Below are 22,247 nucleotides of genomic sequence, written 5' to 3' on the forward strand. Positions count from 1 at the left end.
CCCAGCCCTTCCCCTGGCTGCAGCCAATTGCTGCAGCTGCTCCGGCTCCGAAACCGCAGCGAGCTCCGATTGGCTGACAGAGTTGGAAGGGGGCTGATTGGCTGACAGAGTTGGCTCCCCGCAGGAAAGGGGGTGGAGCGGGAAGTTGGCTCTCTAGTGGCGAGGCAGCCACTGCGCAGGCGTGGAAGGAAACGCACACACAAACAAACAAAACCCACCATCCTGAGGCCTCCTGCTCTTCCCCGCCCACCTTTACCTCCCGTGGGCTCTACCCCCTTCCAATCGGCCTCGTTTCTCCTCCCCCGTTTACGTCTGGGCATGTGCCCCTCGCGGCGCTGGCCACGCAGGGCCCTGCATTTAACCTCTGGCCGCCCGGTGCGAAGTTAGAGGCTGGGCTGGCGCGGACAGCGCGCACACCTGGGGCGGGAGCAGAGGCGGGAGCCCGGGCCTGCCCGTAACCTCCGCTGGGCGCACGATGACCTGCTACCGAGGCTTCCTGCTGGGCAGCTGTCGTCGCGTAGCGGGCGGCCGGGCGGCGGCGCTGAGGGGCCCGGGCGCGGGAGGCCCCGCCGCGAGATCGCGGCTCGGAGGTGACGGGGACGGCTGGCGGCACCTGGGGCAGGGGCAGCCACGCGAGCTGGCGGGCTGTGGCAGTCGTCCCGATGGCGGCTTCCGCCCGTCCCGGGTGGTGGTGGTGGCCAAAACGACCCGGTACGAGTTCGAGCAGCAGCGCTACCGTTACGCGGAGCTCTCGGAGGAGGACCTGAAGCAGCTGGTAGGTCCCGGCAGCCCTCGCCCTGTGTCTGGGCCAAAACCTCTTCCCCGAGGCACCCCAGATGCTTTACCTGCCCTGCTCGCGGCCCCCAGTCCGGGCTTTGCTCGTGGATCTCTCCCACCCCTCGTCTCTGTGTATGTGTGGGAGAGCGAGCTAGAGAGGAGGGACACTCACTGTTCGTGCAGACACCCCCAAAGCGGGGGCGTCTCGAGGAAGCCGTGGTTGGGGGACTAGGAGCTCCTACAGCCGAAGGGGTTTGGATTTATTTGTACCCTCGCCACCCCACCCCCTTACTGGGAATAGCAACAGTAGCCCCAAGAAAGGTTGGCCCGTGACTGACGTCCGGACGCTCTGGAAGGAGCTCCCCAGGCCGCCCCAAGAAAGCCGGACCCCGGCGCCGTTGCCTGGGCGAAGGTACCGCGGACACACCCCCTTTTATCCCGCAGGACTGTCCCGGGGGCACTCCGTAAAGCCGGTTGGGGTGAGCCTTTTCCATGCTGGAACGTAGTGGTCCGACAAGGGTGCGGCAGTAGGTTTTACAAGCGCACGTGTCTTTGGTGTTGGGAAAAGCAAGGGAGAAAATTTAACTCTGAATATGTGTTATTAAGTAGAAGGGTCAGGACAAAGGGTAGCCAAACCTTGTAATTATGAAATAAAGAGCCCACGTCTATAATGTAGCAGTACGTCCACAAAAGACTATATTTGGTATAGACACATTAATATTTTTACGAGGTATATAAATCCATCCAAAGAAGAAACCCTGAATATCATCCCCTTTTCCTCTTTTTTTGAAACTATTGATCCCAAGTCCTCATCCACCAGCTGTAGAATAAGGATGCTTCCATGAACAATATGTCTAGACAGGACATTTCTAATTGTTGACACTGCAACAAAAGGCTTTGGAATTAATTGCTTACAATCCTAATCTTGGTAGAATTCTGTAGAAGAGTAGACAGACTGTTCTAAACTGCTGGTTTGTAACCTTCAGCATATTTTCTGTAATATTTTGTAGAGGAATCCAAATAAAATGTAAATCATGTTTGCCTAAATACTCTTAAGCATTAAACTTCTTAATTTTTTAATGGGTTAATTGAAGAGGGTCCCTTCATTCATCTGATGAAGTGCTGGGTGTAGAATTGTTTTCTCTTCCTAAGTGTTTGAATGTAACAATTGATAGAAAATAGCCTCGTCCTTTAAAGGAGGTAACCAACAAACAGGTTGCACAGGAGGTTGCAGTAGTTACGTCCGTGTTACGGTGTGGAATCGGGGCTGAGGTGGAGAAGAACAATATCAGAAGCAGGTGTTTCTGTGTTGGGAAAAAGGCACACCTTTTTTTTTTGCAAGATCTACTTTTTAGAAATTGTCAAATGCTGTGTACCCATAAATATATTCTTCATATACCTTTATGGAAGCTGCTCACAACAATTAGTATATTTGATTGGGGTGTTAAAGAGTGTGGGGTTGGGGGTTAGGAGATTGGAGTATTAGGCCCAGATTCTGTGTGGTTAATTTCCTATGAGTCTTTTTAATTTATCTGGGACTCATAGGTGAAAATTTTTTTTCTGTGTGTACAGTGTTGTCAGTTTTCAACGTGCTTTTATCCAGTTCATTATGCAAAATACTAGGGTCAGACTAGATTGCCTCCAGGGACCTAGAAAGGCTGGCATTTTGAACTTGGTGAGCTTTCTCAAGGCCTTAGGGGTGGCATCTGAATTAGATTAATTCTTGGACCTGTGAAGTGGATTGCCACTAATCAAAAGTTTTTAAATGTAGGCATATCAGTAAGTCCTTTAAAAATCGAAATGCTTAGTGTGCCCACTCAGTACCTGAAGAGAAATCTGTAATAGGTAAATATTTGTCTGTCGCTAGGTACTGCTGTTCAGGATAAGAAAACTTTGAAGTAAAACTTCTGGACTATAGAACACACCATTTTGAAATAGTTGTTATTTCAATTAAATTTTACTGGGTTAGTTTTGTCATTTATAGTAAGGTCACTATTCAGAATGGAAGAGCATTAGGTGGATTCCCTAATCTCCCTGATGAGAGATCAGGAAGAGAATACTACCAGGCTTGGTGTAAAATGGGATTCTGTATTGGGAGTGGAAAGGTGATTACTACTGTTTGCTGTTTTGTTGGGAGTAAAAGATACTCAAGGGTAGGAGTCATGTGAATTGGGCATAAAAGAAAGTGTCCAAGTGCTTATTTGACTCTTTGGGTCTGGTGGTTTCTTTGTCTCTAGCGTCATGGTAACCTGAAGTTTGTAACAAGGGTTCTCTTTTTCTGGTAGTGACTGTGGTTGTTTTATTGCTAATACATCTCAATTAAGTTACTCACATTAGGTGTTAAAATGCAAAGGGAAAATGAGGGATGGAATGCCAGTATAATTTTCTATCCTGAAGCCTTATTTTTTTTTCTCACATTGTAGAAGTGCAGATAATTAAAAGAAATATGTTTTAGTTGATAAAAGTATGTACAAAAGATTTACATCCTTTAAATTTCATCAAAGTTTGAATTTCAGTTTTCCCTTCATATTTGTTACATTGCTTAATTTTTAAGTCTTGCCTTTGCCTTCCCCTAGCTGATCAATGACTTTTTTTGTGAATGGAAGATTTCTAGTCAAGCATTTTATTTCTACTGGCTCCTGACATTGCAAGGATTAATTAAACCATTATTACATCATAAGAGATGTAGCTGTTGGCAAATGGGAACTGCCATTAACCGTCCAGGAGACTCACAAATTAGACCTTTAGATGAATCAAAGCTGATTGGAAAGGTTTTTGACATCAGAAACATGCCTTATTGGCCAAAAAGTTTCAATTAAAAAATAGTTTGATGTATACTAAATAAGGAATGAGCACTGTCCACTTTCTGCTCCCCCAGCTGCAAAGTTCTTTTAATGGTTCTCATTTATAGTATTTAAAAATAATATTTTCAAAAAGGGATAGAATAACTTCATCTAGCAGTTCCCTCTATTACAGGATTAATCTGTTCTGAGCTGGTACCTTGTTAACAGATACGGGAGCTGCAGCACCTTGGATTTTGTTTCCCTGACTCTGTTTCCTGCAAACAGCAGTGTAGCTTAGGCTGTATAGTTCTTGGACAGATAATACTTCTGCCACGTGGTGCGCAGTGAGTATAGTGCATGCAATATGAGGATTTATCAAGTTGAAGAACACGATCTGGGATACTGCCAGAGCCTTCTAACGGCAACCTCACTGCTCTCAAATCTTGCAGACACAGGCACCAGTGGGGTGTATCTCAAGGGAACATCTGGCCGCTGGAACCGTCTGCTGAGAACTCCTCGAAAGCTCCCCATAACCTGTAGAGTCGTCACCTAGGGAATTTGTTAAAGTGAAGATGCCTGAAATTTAGTGCCCCCCCCCCCCCCCGCCGCCCCAAGATTGTGATCCACTTTGTGGAGAACTCCCACACTCCGCCTTTCTGAACCACGCCCTCAAAGGCGGCTGACTCAGCATTTTAAAAATAGGCTCTCTGGGGTTTTGAGTGGTCCCCCAGTCACACTTTGAGAACACAGTCCTGTAGGTGAACCTACGTGATCTTGAGCTGCCAAACTAGTCCCCTTGTGAACTGGCTCCTGTCTATCTGTTGAACTTCATTTCTGATCAGGTCTTATCGTCTCTTTACAGAAATAATCTATACGTACAAATCAGCACAGTGAAATATGTCCTTTGTCCCATCCTGTTTTGCTCAATAATATTTATTTAAACTATTCTTTGCCTGTCATTTTTAGTATGTATAGTATTTCATTGTGTGCAGATGCCTTAATTAAACTATATCCTGTAATGAATAACAGTTGTGTTAATTCCTACATTTGTGTTAATTCCTACACATGTTAATTCCTATCAGTTCCTAAGATAGAGGCCTAAAAGTGGAATTGCTGAGCCAAAAGTCATGTGCATTTGAAAAGTTTTTAAATTAATTAATTTTATCCACACCTGAGGACATGCTTACTGATTTTAGAGAGAGGGGAAGGGTAGGAGAGTGAGGTAGAAGGAACCATCCATGGTTGCCTTTCTAACCTGCAACCTAGGCAGGTGCCCTGATGGGGAATTGAACCTGCGTCCTTCTGGTTTACGGTCGGTGCTTCAACCAACTGAGCCACACTGGCCAGGGCTGAAATTTTAGTAAGTATTGCCAAATTGCTTCCCATAGAGGCTGTAGCAGTGTATACCTTCACCAGCAGTGAAGGTGCTTGTTTTATCATAAACAGTTTATTGTATTTTGGGGTCTTTGCCCACCTGGTAGGTGAAAATGGCATTTCAGGGTGGTTTTATTTACATCTCTCAGTGTCTTGATTTTTGCAGCCCCCTTTACAAATCTCAGTAGCCATCCTTCGTAACCTTGCCGCGCCTCTCTCTGACCACCAAGGTTGGGTTGGGTGTTCTTTTCTGTATCTTCATAATACGGCTTCGATTTTTCCACTTTAGAGTGTAATCTGTAATTCTTTCTTTAGACTGGAGGGCAAGGATTGCATCTTCTTATTAAATCGTATTATAACTACAAGTGGCCCATGGGAATACAGAGAAGGGAGAGAATAATTTGGGGAAGGGCAGGAATGAAGGGGAGGCTAAAAGAAGACCTATGACTATTTTAACTTTTCAGTAAACTTTTTAGTGATCTTTTTAAAGGTTAGGTTTTCAGTTATATGAGATATTTCTACCATATAGAAAACTTCCAAGAAATATCTAATCAGTTGTGTAGAACTGTGTAGACTTAAAAGATACTTATTTTGCCATATTTGCTTCAACTATTTTTAAAGGATACATTGTAGTTACAGCTAAAGCCTCATCCTTCCAATTTTTTGCTTCCTGTCTCCCTAGAGGTTACCACTCACCTAAAATTGTTATATATACTTTTCACATGTATAGGTTATATATTTACTAATATGACTATGTCCATAAAAAGTATAATATTGCTTTGTTTTTAAAAAGTTACATTGATAATATCATTCTTTAGAATATGTGCCTATTCTTTAGAAATTTTATTTTCTTCACTATTGGTTTTGAAGCTTATCTGTGTTGATGTGTACTAGTTTAAATGTTTATGGTATTCCACTGATTGCATTATTGTTTCAAGTTATTCTGTTTAAAAAATGTTACAGTTAGAAGTACAAGTAAATTTTCCATAAGCATTGAACAACTCTGATTTCCTACATTGTTATCAGCACTTTGTAGACTTATATTTTTGGCAATGTGATGAAAGTGAAATGGCAGCTTTTCATTTTAGGATGTTTGAATTACATATTGAAGAATAAGGAAGAATACATATATGATGGGGAGAGAACAGTACTAGCAAGATAGTGGGAAAGTTCATTTTTTATGCCAGTGAGAAGAACTCAAACGTTTTTCACTGAAATCCACAGCCAAAAAATTTACAGCATGGCAGAGATGTATTTCATATAGTCATTTAAAATAAAAGATAACGTGAGACAATTTAGTCTTGTTACATGTAGGGCAGTGTATTTTCTCTTTGATGATGCTGGCTGTGACCATTAGGTTGCCCTGGCGACCACTGTAAGGGCGGTTCGGCGGTCATTGTCCAAGAGGAAGTGTATTGAGGCTCAGCAGACAGGCTGGCCCTTGGAAAGGTGTTCTGTGTCCCGTGAAGGGGCTGGTTTCACCTCGCAGTGGTTTTCCACTCTATGGTGGTGGAATACAACCCGTGCTCCCCCCTACTCTCTTTTCCCACGGGAGGGGAGTGATGAGGGTTAGTGTTTCCCAGACAGTGTTCTGGGACTGGTTTGGAAGCAGGCTTCTGGAGGTGGTGGTTAGGTGGAGACAATGGGAAATCACACTTTCAAAGAAGGAACTAGTTGAGGAACTCTAGAAGCAGGCTATTGCATGACACTAGGTAAGAGCTGATGTCCGGAACTCAAGCAGTGGCTTCATGATTGGAAAGGACAGATCGGAGACACAGTTTTGACACATTTTAATTATTGGCCCTCTGTGACTGGCTGTGGAGATGGAGTGTAAGGGGAGAATTAAAGGGGCTACCTGGATTTATTCTGTTGACGAGGTCAAGGGAAGTATTACTAACTGGTATATGGGACTCAGAAGAGCAAATCTGAAGGAGGGATGTGTGATCAGATTTAGATGTTTTGGGGGAGACGTATTTGATTTACCTCTGGGCGGATTTGAAAATTTGAGCGTGTAGCTCAAGAGAAAGCCTTCAACTAAGTCTAGTTTTCATAGTTACTGGTGTATGCTTGGTAGATCAAGTCTCTGGAGTGGGGAGGTAAGGAAAATGGAGCGGGAGCAGGTAAGAAAGTCAAGGAACAGGTATAAAGGACCCGTGGACAAAGACAACGGTGGGGGAGGGGGAGGTGGGCAGGGAGAGGAGAGTAATGGGGGAAAATGGGGACACCTGTAATCAAACAACAATACAAGATTTTTTTTTAGATTTTATTTATTTATTTTCAGAGAGGGAAGGGAGGGAGAAAGAGAGAGAAAGTGAGAGAAACATCAATGTGCGGTTGCTGGGGGTCATGGCCTGTAACCCAGGCATGTACCGTGACTGGGAATCGAACCTGCGACACTTTGGTTCGCAGCCTGCGCTCAATCCACTGAGCTGTGCCAGCCAGGGCAATAAAAGAATTTTTTAAAAAGGAAAGCCAAAGATGGAACTGGGACATTACCAACATATCAGGGAATAGGGAAATAGAGTTCAGAAGATGAATGTGGAGGTGGGACGGTAACAGTGGGAAAAATAAAGTGAGAGCCTGGGAGAGGGTGTAAGTGGAATAGCAGTCATCCAAGATGAATACCAAGTGTATCTGAAGAAACACTTCAGGTTCCTTGCACTAGGCCAGGTGAGTGTAGTTTACTTTCTAGCTGCGAGTTAGAGGTCACTGACCCTTTTAAGGCAATTTTGAGTGACAGTCTACCATTTAGTTAAGTGCGTCAGCTATTAAGAGTACTTAAATTATGACCAGTGAGTTTATATGTCGAACTCATTGTCTCAAAAGCTTGTGCATTTCTCATGTGTTTCCTTCCCTTGCTGAGCTTTTGTCGAAATTACATGGTGTATGAAGTATGGTGTATGAAGTAGTAACGCTCAGTTGAGGTAAAACAAGTTTTTAAAGTTTGTTTTTGTAAGAAATTCAGTTTCGGTGAAGTATAATTAAAGTAAGTGTTTGGGTCACTTAGAAAATAGCGTAACTACCACATCTGACCTTAAGGTGGGGTAAATTTCTTTTCATTTTGAATCTTCCTTTTATCTCCTTGTGTTGCTGCGCTTTTACATCAGAACTGCATGGGGAGAGATGATGTTGACTTTTGGAAGTTTTGTAGGAGACACTATTGCTTATTCCAAAATGTGTCTGTAGATCTTTTAGATTCATACCGCCTTTTCTGGTATCCTGGTGAACCATATTTTAAAATATTTTTTTAAATGCAGATACGTACTAAAATAAGTTTTTGAAAACAAAATAGACTTTGTTACAGATACCTAAGGTGTAGTAGTAGTACAGAATTGAGACTGTTCTTAATTTCAATAATTTGTCTAACCCTCTTAATTATAACATATTTTGCAAAGAATTCAATTCTTTTTTTGTCTGATTAAAGAATGTTTTTAAGTCTTTGACTTAAAAGTCTTTCATTTTTAGAAGTCTTTTTTAGAAGACTTTTTAGATGTCTTTTTTTTTTTCAGTAGTTAGAAGTTTCTTACCAGACTTTGAAACATTTTTAAAAATATGAGAGCAGGTTGAATAGATTTAAGACTTTCTAATTGATGCTTAAGGGATTTTTAAAAATGCCTTATTTCTTATCCGCCTAGTTGAGCCAGTCCATGTGAATGAAGTGTACTACTTAAACCAGTTGGAGCTTTAAAGAAAATAACATAATAACTTGTATTCTCTAAATTAATTGACATGTAAGTTATGAGAGAGTTAGTTTACAAGAAGAAGTTTGAGTGGGAACAAGAACTTATGCAATGAGATTTCTGCTCCAATATTAGATATTCTGATGCTAAATGAACTTTGTATTTAGATTTGGGATTTTAGCATTGCTTGGAAAACTTATTAAAATCATGGAAATACTTGAAGTTTTTTTTTTGTTAGTTCTCCAAAATTATTTTCCCCACAAATTCAGTCTCCCTTCCCAGTCGAAAATCTAAGTTTTCTAACACTTAACTGCTGAATAACCTTAATTTTCCAGATTTTTCTGAGAGCCTGGAAGTAAGCACCAAAGCTTCTGACCCACCAGAGTAGGATTTGTACCCTTTATTCCCGGGTACATGTTCTGTCTGGTCCAAACCAAAAATTGGAACATAAGATAAAAATCTGGACCAGGAATTGAAATCTGAGGGCAGCTAGCCTTAAATTTTATTCATAGCGGATTAGAAGCAGTAAATCTGACTTACTGTGCATTTGAATATTAGTCCTCAGATTAGTCCTCATTGTCCTTAGCAGTTTTTAGTGCTCCATTTGATACATTTGATTGAGCTCAACTAATGTTACAGTGAACACAGTAGTGGGCACTCAAATATTTGAATGAATAAGTTTAATTTTTAGAGCTCAATTTGTAGCTGTATAAAGTGTTCACTCTAGAGATGGGCTTATGAGAGACAATTATTGTAACATGATAGCATCGTAACTAATCTGCTAGAAAATCATGGATTGACCGTGGTAGGATGAGATGCCAGTCAGCTATCCAGAGGAAGGTGTTAGTACATTGTTGGGTGCATTCATTTGGAGTGCTACAGTTAAGCCAGTAAGTTAGAGACAGCCACTGGGAGTCGTCAGCATCTGCATACAGATCTGTGTTAAAGAAAGCCTTCAACTAGAGAGTCCCCAGGGAGAGAGTAGAGACGAAGCATCGTGATCCATATTCATTGAGAGGGAGGTAGTGTAATTTTTGTTAATCTGTAGTTGAGTGATGGTAATCTGAAGTTAATGCTATGTGCGTTCATATTCAGCAATTCTACTCTTAGAGTGGTTTTCCAAACCTGGTACATGTTGATTTGTTGATTAAATGAGCAAATGAACGTTTATCTAATTATTACCGTGGTCACTGCTTCTCTCAAAAAAGAATTTGTTATTGGTTTGCCCTAAATATGAGACTTAGGTCTAGGTGTTAAGCTGTTGCACAGGCTGTCCGATCCAGTGTATCTTTGTGCCTTATCATCCGTGTATTAATTTTCACATAGCCAAATGGGTCCTGTGCTCCTCTTGGGAAACCCTTAACTCAGTACTTATAAACAAAAAAGATTGGGAAGGTATGTGTCAAATATAATTAATACAGATTACCTTGGGGTAACAAGATTCTACCTAATTAAAATTTTCTTTATGCATCTTTCATGTTGTGTTATTTTATAGCCATTTTAAAAAGCAAAATACACATTACTAAAAATTCTATCTAAAATTGGTTTTACTTTATAATCGTGAGTGATGATTGAAAACAGAAGATATTTAAGATCGCATTTCAGACAGGCACTGAACACGGAGTGTGCATCATAAAGAGGCAAGGAACAGGGGCCTTGGGAGGCGGGAAGAAGAGAGCGTGCTTTCAGTCCTAGCGCTCCCTCCAGTGGACCAGTTTCCTGTTGGATGATTTGAATGGACCTTCATTGAGGGTATTCCTGAATTTCTCTCCTAGCATTTTACTTTATGGATTATTTAGAAGGTGTACTTTAGAAGGAGAGTATCGAAGGTAAGATAATGACGTTATAAAATGTCATTCCAATAGACTGGGAGAGAGAATTCTTGAAAGGCAAACATGTCTTCCTGTCTAAAAGTTACCCATTCAGGGAGCTGACCCGCCCTTTGTTTGGCTTGAGCAGGGTAAACACCAACAGAGTCCATGAGTCTGAACACGAGAGAGCTGCACGTCCAACTGGAACAAAAGTCACCTGCCTTCTAAGATACTGGTTTACCTTTGATCTTCGAGTGGCCATATGCGATATGTTAAAAAATCCACTTAAAAGAGAAAACACTCCAGTTTTAAAACATGCAGATTATGAGAGCCTGTTGACTACATGATTCAGGAAAGTTAATGTATTTGGTATTGTGATTTTTCTGAAATCAGACTTTCTAGTGCAGTTTAAACTTTTAAGTTTCACAAGTAGTCATTAAAATGTGCTTTCAAATAAAGCCTCATTCTGTTTTATGTAGGACTTTTTAAGGAAATATGTTACAATATATGTACTATATATCATCTAATAAGACAAAACTTTTTTTTATTTTGATGTAGCTTGCATTGAAAGGCTCTAGCTACAGTGGACTGCTTGAACGACATCATATTCACACCAAAAATGTTGAGCATATTCTAGATAGTTTACGGTAAGTCTGTGGGATTGGATTTTGGGTGGGTTTTTGTAGTTAGGAATTCCAGTTTTTCCCTAACTAGAAGCTAATCCTTATTTGTTTTTCAGTTTTTTTAAAATGTTTTATTTTTTAGAGAGAGGGGGAGGGAGGGAGAAAGAGAGGGAGAGAAACATCAATGTGAGAGAGACATTGATTGATTGCCTTCCGTGTGTGCCTCAACATCCCCCTCTAAACTAACATACCCCCCTCAACCAGGGGCGGGTGTGGGGTGGGGAGGTGGCAGGAGCGGAAGCACTGGACCTGCAACCCAGGTGTGTGCTCTGACTGGGACTCGAACTGAACCCGTGACCTTTAAGTTTGGGACGATGCCCACCTTACTGAGCTATACTGGCCAGGGCAATCGTTAGGTTTTCAGTAAAGATTGTCGTTATAAAATCACTTTCAGAAAATGATACTGTGGTTAATGGACCTGATAAGTGTTTCTAAGGAAATTTTTACCGTACTCTGAAAATCTCACAGATTTTCAGTTGTTTGGCCTGTCTGAGGAGTGGTTTGTCTGCAAAGGGCTATTTCTGTACAGAGCAGGCTTCGACTGTTTTATTGTGTAAATTCAACTGTGTAATGTTTTATTTCTTAAACAGTACTGAATCATGTGGGTGTTTTTTATAATATTTGTCTAAAAATTATCATTATAGAAACTTCGGTTAATTTGGGGCCCAGTGTAGTTAGGGAATGTGTTTATGTGTACACAGGAGGATCAGCGTGAGAACATGCAAATTAGAAATTACTTGAGTCACTATTTCAGCATCTGGCACTTAATGAATATTTATTGGATTTAAATTAATGGCTATTCCGTTTTGTAATTTAAAAATCATGTCTCAAGGTGTCAGTCTTCTGGGCCATTTTTGTATTAATGAATTTTAACATCAGTAGAGAAAATAGAGAAAACATTAACTTTGACTTTGTTCATATGCTTCCTGACTTATAGTTAACTGGCTGCTGCAATTAAAATAAAAGGAAGCTTACTTTACAAAGCTAAACATACATTTGTTTATGAAACAAAAGTGTTCATTTTGTATTTCCATTGTAATGGTCTGCCTCTCAGGAAACACACTCCTTTATGTTGCTAGTGGAACTTCCGTACAACCTATACTTTGTGTTTTGTCTCAGGAAGGAGGGGATTGAGGTCCGGCTAGTGAAGAGGAGAGAATATGACGAAGAAACGGTTCGATGGGCAGATGCTGTCATAGCCGCAGGAGGTAATAGTTTCACTGGGATAAAGAAGGGACCACGGAAGTGCTCCTTGATGCTCACACCCCGGGTACCCTGCGGCCCAGCTGTGGCGAAGCCTGCAGAGTCCTCCTCCCATAAGGCAGTCTTGGATTTCTAGAATCAAGTTTAAAGAGATCTGTTTTATGTAACATTTCCCTTTTTAAGTGAATGATGTTACTGTGAGGTTCCAAGTGTATATTTCTGTGTGTCTGTTCAAGCTGTGCATTTAACTTCAAGTATGATTCAGAGGGTTAGGTTTTTTAAAAAATATATTTTATCGATTATGCTATTACAGTTGTCCCATTTTCCCCCTTTCATTCCCCTCTGCCCTGTGCACCCCCTCCCACCCACATTCCTTCCCTTTAGTTCATGTCCATGGGTCGTACATATAAGTTCCTTGGCTTCTACATTTCCTGTACTATTCTTACCCTCCCCCTGCCTGTCTTCTGCCTACCATTTATGGTACTTATTCCCTGTACCTTTCCCCCCTCTCTTCCCACCCACTTCCCCACTGCTAACCCTCCATGTGATCTCCATTTCTGTGATTCTCTTCCTGTTCTAGTTGCTGCCGTCATTTTACTGTACATGTTTTTTATCTTCTTTTTCTTAGAGATAAGTCCCTTTAACATTTCATATAATAAGGGCTTGGTGATGATGAACTCTTTTAACTTGACCTTATCTGAGAATCACTTAATTTGCCCTTCCATTCTAAATGAAAGCTTTGCTGGATAAAGCAATCTTGGATGCCTGTCATGACTTCTAACACTTCTTTCTAGCCCCTTCTTGCCTGCAAGGCCTCTTTTGAGAAATCAGCTGACAGGCCCTATGAGTATTCCTTTGTAGGTAAATGTCTCCTTTTCTCTTGCTGCTTCTAAGATTCTCTCCTTCTCTTTAATCTTGGGTGATGTAATTATGGTGTGCCTTGGTGTGTTCCTCCTTGGGTCTAACTTCTTTGGGACTCTTTGAGCTTCCTAGACTTCCTGGAAGTCTATTTCCTTTGCCGGAATGGGAAAGTTCTCCTTCATTATTTGTTCAAATATGTTTTCAATTTCTTGCTCTTGCTCTTCTCCTTCTGGCACCCCTATGATTTGGATGTTTAAAGATGTCCTGGAGGTTCCTAAGCCTCCCGTCATGTTTTTGAGTTCTTGTTTCTTCATTCTGTTCTGGTTGAATGTTTCTTTCTTCCTTCTGGTCCACGCCGTTGATTTGAGTCCCTGTTTCTTTCCTGTCTGTTGGTTCCCTGTACATTTTCCTTTATTTTACTTAGCACAGCCTTCATTTTTTCCTCTAATTTGTGACCAAATTCAACCAATTCTGTGAGCATCCTGATGGCCAGTGTTTTAAACTGTGCATCTGATAGGCTGGCTATCTCTTAGTTGCTTAGTTGTATTTTTTCTGGAGCTTCGATCTGTCCTTTCATTTGGGCCATTTTTTTGTTTGTTTGTTTGTTCAAACAAAAGTACTAGTGTTCAAATGATGTGGTTTTGTAATAAGCCTGGTCGTGTTGTCTGTCCTTCAGGTGATGGCACCATGCTCCTGGCAGCAAGCAAAGTGTTGGACAGACTTAAGCCAGTTATTGGAGTGAACACTGACCCAGAACGGTAAGGAAAAACATGTTTTGTTTTGTTTTTATTCCTTCGTTTGGCTTTTTTTAGTGTAATGCATACATTTATGATTTGCTTTGCATAGTATCTGTTTATGATAAGTCTTAACATTCTTAATTGTCTGCACAGTAGTTGTTGCTGGGTTCTGTTGCTCCAAGGAGTTGACTGTGGTGCATAATGTTTAACTGGAAGCATCGTTGCTCCTGGCTATCGTGAACACGAGAACCATGTTCCGAAAACATTCAGTGACGGAATTTAGGCATATAGAATTGATCTCTACCTCTAATAGAATTTTCTTCTGTGTAGTTGTTTTTGGGAACACAGCTCTTGTTTTTAGCTCAGGCATGAGAAATGTATATTGAACTGGCATTGGTGGTAGAAAATTTTGATATGGGACAGACGAGTCCTCACATCTGACTTCCCAGGTAGTTTGGGAGTAGTACCTGGGACAGAAGAGACCTGACCCTTGACCCAGGTGAGTGTTAGCGACCTTTGGAATTGCTGAAGAGGGATGAGTTAATAGTGTTCCATCTTCTGTTCTTTCTTATGACTCTCAATCTACATTCCTGGTTATGCCTCCGCTGATTTCTGGTGACTTCATTGACTTAATGAATAGGCCACATTTTATCATCGTTTTCCCTTCTTTCCTCAGCCTCACTGACATTGACTTTCATTCTGTTGCAGCTAACCCACAGCCATGACCATACCTGGGCTTGATGGTCATCTAGGATTTTCCCGTCTCTCCGATGTTAATTCCACTCTAACCGCAGCCTCCTACCTTAACAGCAGCCTTATTCCCCCAATCCTGCTAAATCTACTCTTTGGTTTTTACCAAGTTGATGCCCTCTATTTTCTTCACTTAATTCTTCCCTACTTTCTTGATAGATTTCTTAAATATTTTGTACTGTTATCTTTCTGCTTAATCCTAGATCAGTGAATCATCCTTTCCATTCCTACATGAGCACTGTGGATACCAGGTGGGGAAAATTCACAGGCACTGGTGCTTGGCGGCCCAGTTTGGTGGCTCAAACTTACTTTCCATGTGGAGGTTCCAGCACTTAGGACTGCACTCGCAGACGCGCTCAGAAAGCTTCCTACTTGGCCCACGTCATCTCTCTTTCCCTTTCCCTGTGACAGCTCCTTCAGGGGTCGCTCTTCAGCTTCGGTATCCTCCTCGCTTTTCTTACCCTTCTTCCTTCAACACATGCTTCTCCCATAAAGGAAACGGAGTCGCTGGATTAGAACTGCAGCTTTTCTCACACTTAAAATTTAACAACCTTATTCTGTCATTTCCTTTCCTCCTCTCTCCCTCCACACATGATTTCCTTTTAGGCTAAAAACTTAAGACTTCCGTCTTTCAAGAAAATTCAGTAAGTCCTTAATCCGGTGTCACTGTCTTGGTTATTTTCCTTTCCTTCGCTTTCCCCCTGAAGCTTGGTGTCTCCACTTCCTTCCTTGACAGTTATTTTCTCAGCCTCTGCAGTCCTCTCTGGACCTGCCCCCGGCCAGCTTGTTGATGCTGCCTTTGCCTCGCACACTGGTGCTGCTGTGGTTGCTGAGCCCGCTGGACATTTTAGGTCTGGTCCTGCTTGCGTTCTGGGGACTTTCCGGTGCTGACTGCTCCCCTGTCGCATCTGCGCCTCTTTGGCATTTAGGATGCCCCTTTCTCCCTACCTTTATGGCCACTTCTTTGTCACTGTCTCTTTCAAAGGATCTTGTCCGTTGGCCACTGCTTACCTACTGGTGTTTTCACATATTATCCTCTGGGTTTTTCCCTCCTCTTTATACTGTCTTTAGAATAACTGATTAATATCTATGGTTTTGACTTAGATCCTGGCGACTCCAAAGTCTTGATATCCAACATTGATTCTGCTTCCTTTCTTACTCTTATTTATAGTCTCTCCTCCTCACTGCAGCCGAAGCGATCATCTGATGAAAGTTTGATACTGTTGTGTGACTTCTCTGCTCAGCATCTTATGGTGGTTCTCAGAAAAAAATCTAGTTCTTTATTATGGCTGGGATGACCATCTCATCTTGTTTTGTCAGGGACTTTCCTAGTTTTGCACTAAAACTCCTAGGTCCCGGGAAAACTGTCAGTCCCAGGCAAAGTGGGACAGTTGGTCCCCTTAACTGTGACATATAAGACTATACCTGGTCCTTGACTGTTCTGTGTCCTTATCTCCTTTTTCCCCTTTTCCTTCTGCCACTTTGGCTATGTTGTCCCCTACCTAAATATACCTGGTGGCGTTACTAAGGTGCCGTATCTACAGAGGAAGCTGTGTCCTTTCCCCTCCCTCCACACTTGATGAGCCAAGTCGTAGCCTGTGCTGAAGCTGTGATCGCCCAACCCTCGCCTCTCTCATCAGATTGGTCTAAGGAGCTAAGTCTGAGTTCTAGGGACCCTACCTTCAGATCCGCCTCTTGCCATCCTCACTGCTCTCACTGCTCCTAATCACAACTCAGGCGCTGGTAGTTTGTTTTTATTGTAATAGCTTCCAGTCTCACCCTTTTCAGCCCATCCTTTACACGGTGCCTTCCTGTTCCTTCCAAAGTATAGGTCTGATTGTGTCTACTCCTCCAGTAAAATCTTTTTTTTTTTAAAAGATTTTATTTTTAGAGAGAGGAGAAAGGAGGGAGAAAGGGGGAGAGAAGCATCCATGTGTGGTTGCCTCTCGTGTGCCCCTTGCTGGGGACCTGGCCCGCAACCCAGGCATGTGCCTTGACTGGGAATTGAACCAGCGACGCTTTGGTTCACATGCTAGTGCTCAGTCTACTGAGCCACACCAGCCAGGGCTCAAGTAAAATCTTGTAACTGAAATCCGTGACCTTCTGGGCACATTGCAGATTTCTTAGCGTAGTACACATGATCTTTTACCATCTGCTTTTGCCTGTGTGCTTGTGTAGTTGCAGCTAGCCTCATTTCCTCATACCATACCTTCTTCACTTAAAAGATAGCACTGCTGCCCCTCTGGGAACAGCCTGCAGTCCTTTCTAAAGGCGGTTCTTTTTTTTGGAATTGTATTTTTCCCAGTTTTATTGAGCTATGATCGACATATATTGCTGTATATGTTTAAGGTATACAGCATAATGGTTTAACTTATGTATGTTTTGAAATGGTTACCACAATAAGTTTAGTTAGCATCTGTCATCTCTTAGGTACAGGGAAAAAAAATAAAAAAAGTTCCCCCCCCCCCCCCCCCGTTAGAAGAACTCTTAGGATTTACTCTCCTGGTTGTTTTCGAATACACCATCCAGCAGAGTGAACTGTAGTCGTCATGTCGTACATTCTGTCCCCAGTACTTAGCTCTGGAGGTTTGCACTTTGGACCACCTTCGTCTAATTCCCCCACCCTCCGCCCTAACGGCCGCTCTTAAGTGCAAATGTAGTGTGTGAGCGTAGGCTGACGCCGTGGATGGAGGCTCACGCGTGGAGGGTTTTGCTGGTGAGGAGCTTTGCTGGTTCTGAAGATAGCAGGACTGGAAAGAGTAAGTCCTCCGCTGGCCATGTTCTTTTCATGCCTTTGTGTGTGCTTTTGCCCGGAGTGCCCTAATACCACCACTTCCTCGTTTCGGTGGTTCTCACTCATTCCAGACTGGCGCCTGCCCCGGGCTCTGACTGTAAGTGCCCCGTACACAGAGCACTTACCCCTCGTGTTGTATACCCTGCTTGATTTCTTTCTTCCTTCCACCTGACGAAATTCCCCGAGTATAGGACTTTGTGTTTTAATTTCTCTATTGCTGTTACAGTGTTCTGTATAGTCAGTAGGAAACTAGAATTTGAAATGAATGATTCACTAAATGATCTTAGGGAGGAGGGTGAGGACCCCCACCTAGCTGAGTTAAGATTCCCTAAGCATAAGTAATTGACATCATTGGTTCAGGTATTATTTTTTTGATTGCTCTCATTGTTGCAATGATGCATATGTATTTTAGAACTTCTTAATGGCATATTTTTATATCATTAAGAGATTCTAGAAATTTCATATTGTTTTTTACAGTATATTTTCCTTTAAAAAGATGACTTAATACTCATGAACTGTGGGGATTTTGGAATGCTGAGTTGACTGCATCGCCTCTCTAACTTTCACCAGGAATAATAGCTTTCACAGGTCCTTTGGTTTCTCTCTTGCCTTCAGGTAGAAGTGGGTGAAGCCTGCTAACTTGCTGAGTAACTCAGCCTGCCTGATTTCTTTTCTTAAGCACTATGGTCTTTCACAATCCTTACATAAGCCCAGAAGTTTATGCTCAACTTAAATTTCTTTTCCTGTGTATTAAGTATCAAATGCTGCATAACATATCACACCAAAACTCAGAGGCTTAAAACACTAATAATCACCGATTATCTCTCACAGTTCCTGTGTGTCAGGGATTCAGGAGCAGCTGGGCTGGGCGGCGTTGGTGTGGCGTCTCTCATGAGTTTGTAGTCAGATGCCGTCTTGGGCTTCAGGCATGGAAGGCTTGACTTGGGCTGGAGGATCTGTTTCTTACTAGATCCTTATGCACGCTCATCTAAATTAAATGTGTAATTTCTGCTTGTCCCTTCTGCTTTCTGCACTCAGTCTACTAAGCCTGGTAAATGTGACATTTGAATGCGTAATAATCAGAATGAGAGAGAGAGGGCATGTGGTAGGCAGCCTGCAAGGTAGGAGCTTCCTAGTATTTACACCTGTTTGTGTGGTTCCTCTTCAATGTTCAATCAGGGCTGGCCCGTGTGACCAATAGAATATGGAGTGTCAGCGTATGGGTTCCAAGGCTAGGTGTTAGATGGTGTTGCAGCTTCATATTGCAGTTTCTTAGATTGCTCATTGTGGGGAAAGTCAGCCACCGTGGTGTGTGAGTTCAGTGTATGGATTCCAAGGCTAGGTATTAAAACGATATTGCAGCTTCATATTGCAGTTTCTTGGATTACTCATTATGGGGTAAGTCAGCCACCGTGGTGTGAGATACCTAAGCAGCCCCATGGAGAGGCTCACTGGAGAGGAATCGAGGCCTCTTGCCAACAGCTAGCACTGGCTTGCCAGCCCTGTGAGCGAGTCACATGGGAAGTGCGCCCTCCAGGCCGGGGCAGGCTTTCAGGGGCTGATGGCCCTAGCTGGTGTCTGACTCACCGCAGGCTCAGGCGAGCTTCTGCTCCCCAGGGTGCTTTAGACCTGCAGCTGGCCGCAGGGCTTGTTCTGTCAAGTGACTGTTGATACCTTTTATTTACTTAGCACTATGTGAGGTACTGCAGAGAACAGAAAGTCTTAGACCTCAGTGTTGACCCAACTCTTGGGCAAAGATACTGGCTAGTCACAGCTTTGTGAAGACCTTTTTTCCTGCTCTTCACGCTCACAAGTTAACTTACAGGCATTACCAAGAGTGTGGTCTGCAAAGGGTGTTCTCAACCTTTCCTTCAAGATTGATGCTCCTTGAGCTTCCTGGACTCCTTTCCTCATGTTAGGTGCCACATTCTCTCCTCTTCCTGTAGCAGCCTATAGGCAATCTTAGCACTCTGTAATTTGCAATGAAAAAACAACAACAACTGTCTGTCTACATCATACTGTTAACTCCTCGAAGGAGTTTATCCTGATGCATTTTGGGTAAATGAAGCATTACATTGGATTAAACTTTCTGAGTTTTCTTTTAATGACTTGGAGTATTTTAAATGACACTTAAAAGAGGTTTATAGTTCAGAACACTTTCACATAAAAATAGCTTGATGCCTCAGAATAAACTTTTGAGATTGGTGGCCTTTGTTGCGGCGTGGAGATGAAGGAGCTGATGTTAAAGTGGCGTGCCCACAGTTAATAGTTAAATAATTTACAGGTAAGATGCAGACAGCGCTGTGCTATCAGGTGATTTTGCAGGGCAGCCAATCAGTGGCAAAATTACTGTCTTTTCAGTTTCTCTGTGATGTGGAAATTAAGTAGTATTGTGTATTATGGCAGTAAAGCTGGATTTAAACTATTTGCTCTTTTTTTGTCCTTGTTGAAAATATAGACAATTTCTGTGGCAAAAAATTGAGTATAGAGTAGAAGTTTTAAGAAATTTCGTGTGATTTTTTTGAATTGTTTTTTCTTCTTCCCTTTATACCACCCCAAATCCCCTTTAAAATACAGGTCTGAGGGTCATTTATGTCTTCCTGTTCGATACACACATTCCTTCCCAGAAGCCTTACAGAAGTTCTATCGCGGTGAGTTCAGGTAGGAAGTTCTTACTATTGGTAATAAATGTGTGCCATGAAAATGCAGTGACACTGGATTAGATGAGATTTGGTTTAGCCCATAGTTACAACAGTAGTCATGAGAAGCCGTGCGTCAACAGCTGGGTCAGAACCACACCCAGCTTACCTTCCCCTAGTCCGATGGAACCACGGCAGAGGAACCCTGACAGACGCCAGGTGGCCTAGGGAGTAGTTGCAGGTAGACGTTTCTCTCCTTCGGTGAGATAGAGGTCCTGTCTCCACTTTCTCCACCTCGTTACATGTTCCTGGCAGTTTGGTAGAAAGACAGTTAACACTATTGGCTAAAACTGAGTGTTCCAGTTTGCTGAGAGCACTCATCCTCATCTTCTCCCATCCAGAATGACAGAGGCTTAGATTTACACTCCAGCCCTGCTGAGATATCTTGGTAGATGGCTGTCTTACATGTCACCTGTTTCTTAGGCAGTTGGGGTGGGTTTTTCCCGTATTTCTTGCACTGACTCTGTTCAGCGGTCAGACTGCCCCCAGAAGAGGAGAGGGGTGAGGGAGGAGTGGCGGTGGGGTGGCCGAATGTATTAGCGAGAGCCCAGTGGCACCACTTTTGACTCCCTGGCTTGGACCAGAATTCATAGCTTGAGAAAGCTTTCCCTCTGGGTATGTGGATAACTGCAGTGCATGTTTCTGACTTCTGGCGTCATTAATAATAACGGTTCTCGCTTCTGGTCATTTCAGAAGTTGGGCACCTCTACAAGTGACCATAGCTACCAAGTGAGAGTATGTTTTTGTATGCGGGTCTGGCAGACTGTGTCCCATCGGCTTTTTGATACATCAGTTTTTGGTTTTGAAATTAATCGAACCTGATTCTTTTCTTCTTTACTTTTTACCAAAAATGTCATTTAAGTTTAAGGTGAAGGGTTTTTATCTAATCTGACCACCTCAACACAATATTATTTCAATTTCAGAATCCCCCTTTTTTGGCATATCTTATACTTTCTGATGAGCACAACACAATTATATCTGGCTCAGCATCTTAGATTTACAGGATCCTTGATAAAGAATATGACTTGATGAATTCAGATTATTGGGAGATTTTGTAGACATACATTAAATATTTCTGTTATAATTGAACAGAGAAATAAACTGTTTCTTAGGCAGTAGGGATGGGTTTTCCCGTCCCTAAATCTGTCTCTAAGCAGGAACCTGTGCTTTTTAGGTTTCTGGAATAATTTGTTCTAGAATAACTAGTTTGTTTTTTTTTTTAAGTGAATTTTTAATTTGGTAAAGTTATAATGTCTAATTTTTAACTTATTCTATCCTAACGTAACTTGCTTTTCATTCTTCCAAGGTGGCTGTGGAGGCAGCGAATCAGGTTATACCTCGAAGGGACTGGCATAAACCCCATTCCTGTGGACCTCCACGAACAGCAGCTAAGTTTGAATCAACATAGCAGAGCCTTCAATATCGAAAGAGTTCATGATGAAAGTAGGTGGATTGGGAGTTAGACATGTTTGGGGCAGTATTTAACTTAACAGTTCTTTTGATGGCCAATTTCTAAAAGTAATCCTTTATAATGAACTTACATGGGGATTGTAGTGCCGTGGACCGCGCTCAGGAAAGGACAGGGACCTACCGCAGGCGTAGAGCTTACTGTTGGACACGGAGGTAGGAAACGCAGCACGTTTCTAGAGGGAATGTTTTCTAGGACGGATCTGAAAGCTAGATGATGAGGGAAGGATTAGAAATTGTCCAAGGGGATAAGCGATATTTAAGGAAAGATTCTTGGCCTTACTCTTTGAAATGGCAAAAGGGAAAAAGAAAGCAGTAGAAATAAAATTAGTTAAGTAGAAGATTTCATAATAGTTATAGATTCATTTTTTTTCTCTGATGTTTCATTTCTTGGCTAAACTTACCCGGAGAAGCTCCCTGTGTGTGTCTGCCCTCTGTCTGCGTGGGAGTTTTCCATGGCGGTTTAGAGCCTCACGGGTCCGCGTGTTCCTGGCCTGTGCGTGTGTGTGCACGTCGGGCTTTGAAGATGTTCCTTCTCTCCCTCGTGAAAAATTATTTGGTTTTAGAAATAGTTTAAGTAATTGCATGTATATGAACGCCTGTTACTGATTTTGAAAGACTGCAGTAA

The 22,247-nt window shown here is 42.3% G+C and overlaps 1 protein-coding gene across 4 annotated transcripts in view; it reads left to right on the forward strand.

Annotated features, from left to right (window-relative positions):
* The first annotated feature begins 214 nt into the window (after positions 1–214).
* NADK2 (NAD kinase 2, mitochondrial) overlaps positions 215–22,247 on the forward strand; it is a 43,462-nt gene continuing 21,429 nt past the window's right edge. Inside the window, exons 1-6 of one of the 4 annotated variants that reach the window (XM_036020208.1) lie at positions 215–775; positions 10,984–11,072; positions 12,228–12,316; positions 13,849–13,930; positions 20,031–20,114; positions 21,459–21,595. In XM_036020208.1, the coding sequence (XP_035876101.1) occupies positions 476–775; positions 10,984–11,072; positions 12,228–12,316; positions 13,849–13,930; positions 20,031–20,114; positions 21,459–21,595 (781 nt within the window). In that variant the 5' untranslated portion in view covers positions 215–475. The remainder of the gene's footprint in view (positions 776–10,983; positions 11,073–12,227; positions 12,317–13,848; positions 13,931–20,030; positions 20,115–21,458; positions 21,596–22,247) is intronic. The other 3 variants (XM_036020209.1, XM_028516165.2, XM_028516175.2) reach the window with 3 other exon arrangements.

Source organism: Phyllostomus discolor, chromosome 3 (genome assembly GCF_004126475.2).
Source record: "Phyllostomus discolor isolate MPI-MPIP mPhyDis1 chromosome 3, mPhyDis1.pri.v3, whole genome shotgun sequence".
NCBI lineage: Eukaryota > Metazoa > Chordata > Mammalia > Chiroptera > Phyllostomidae > Phyllostomus > Phyllostomus discolor.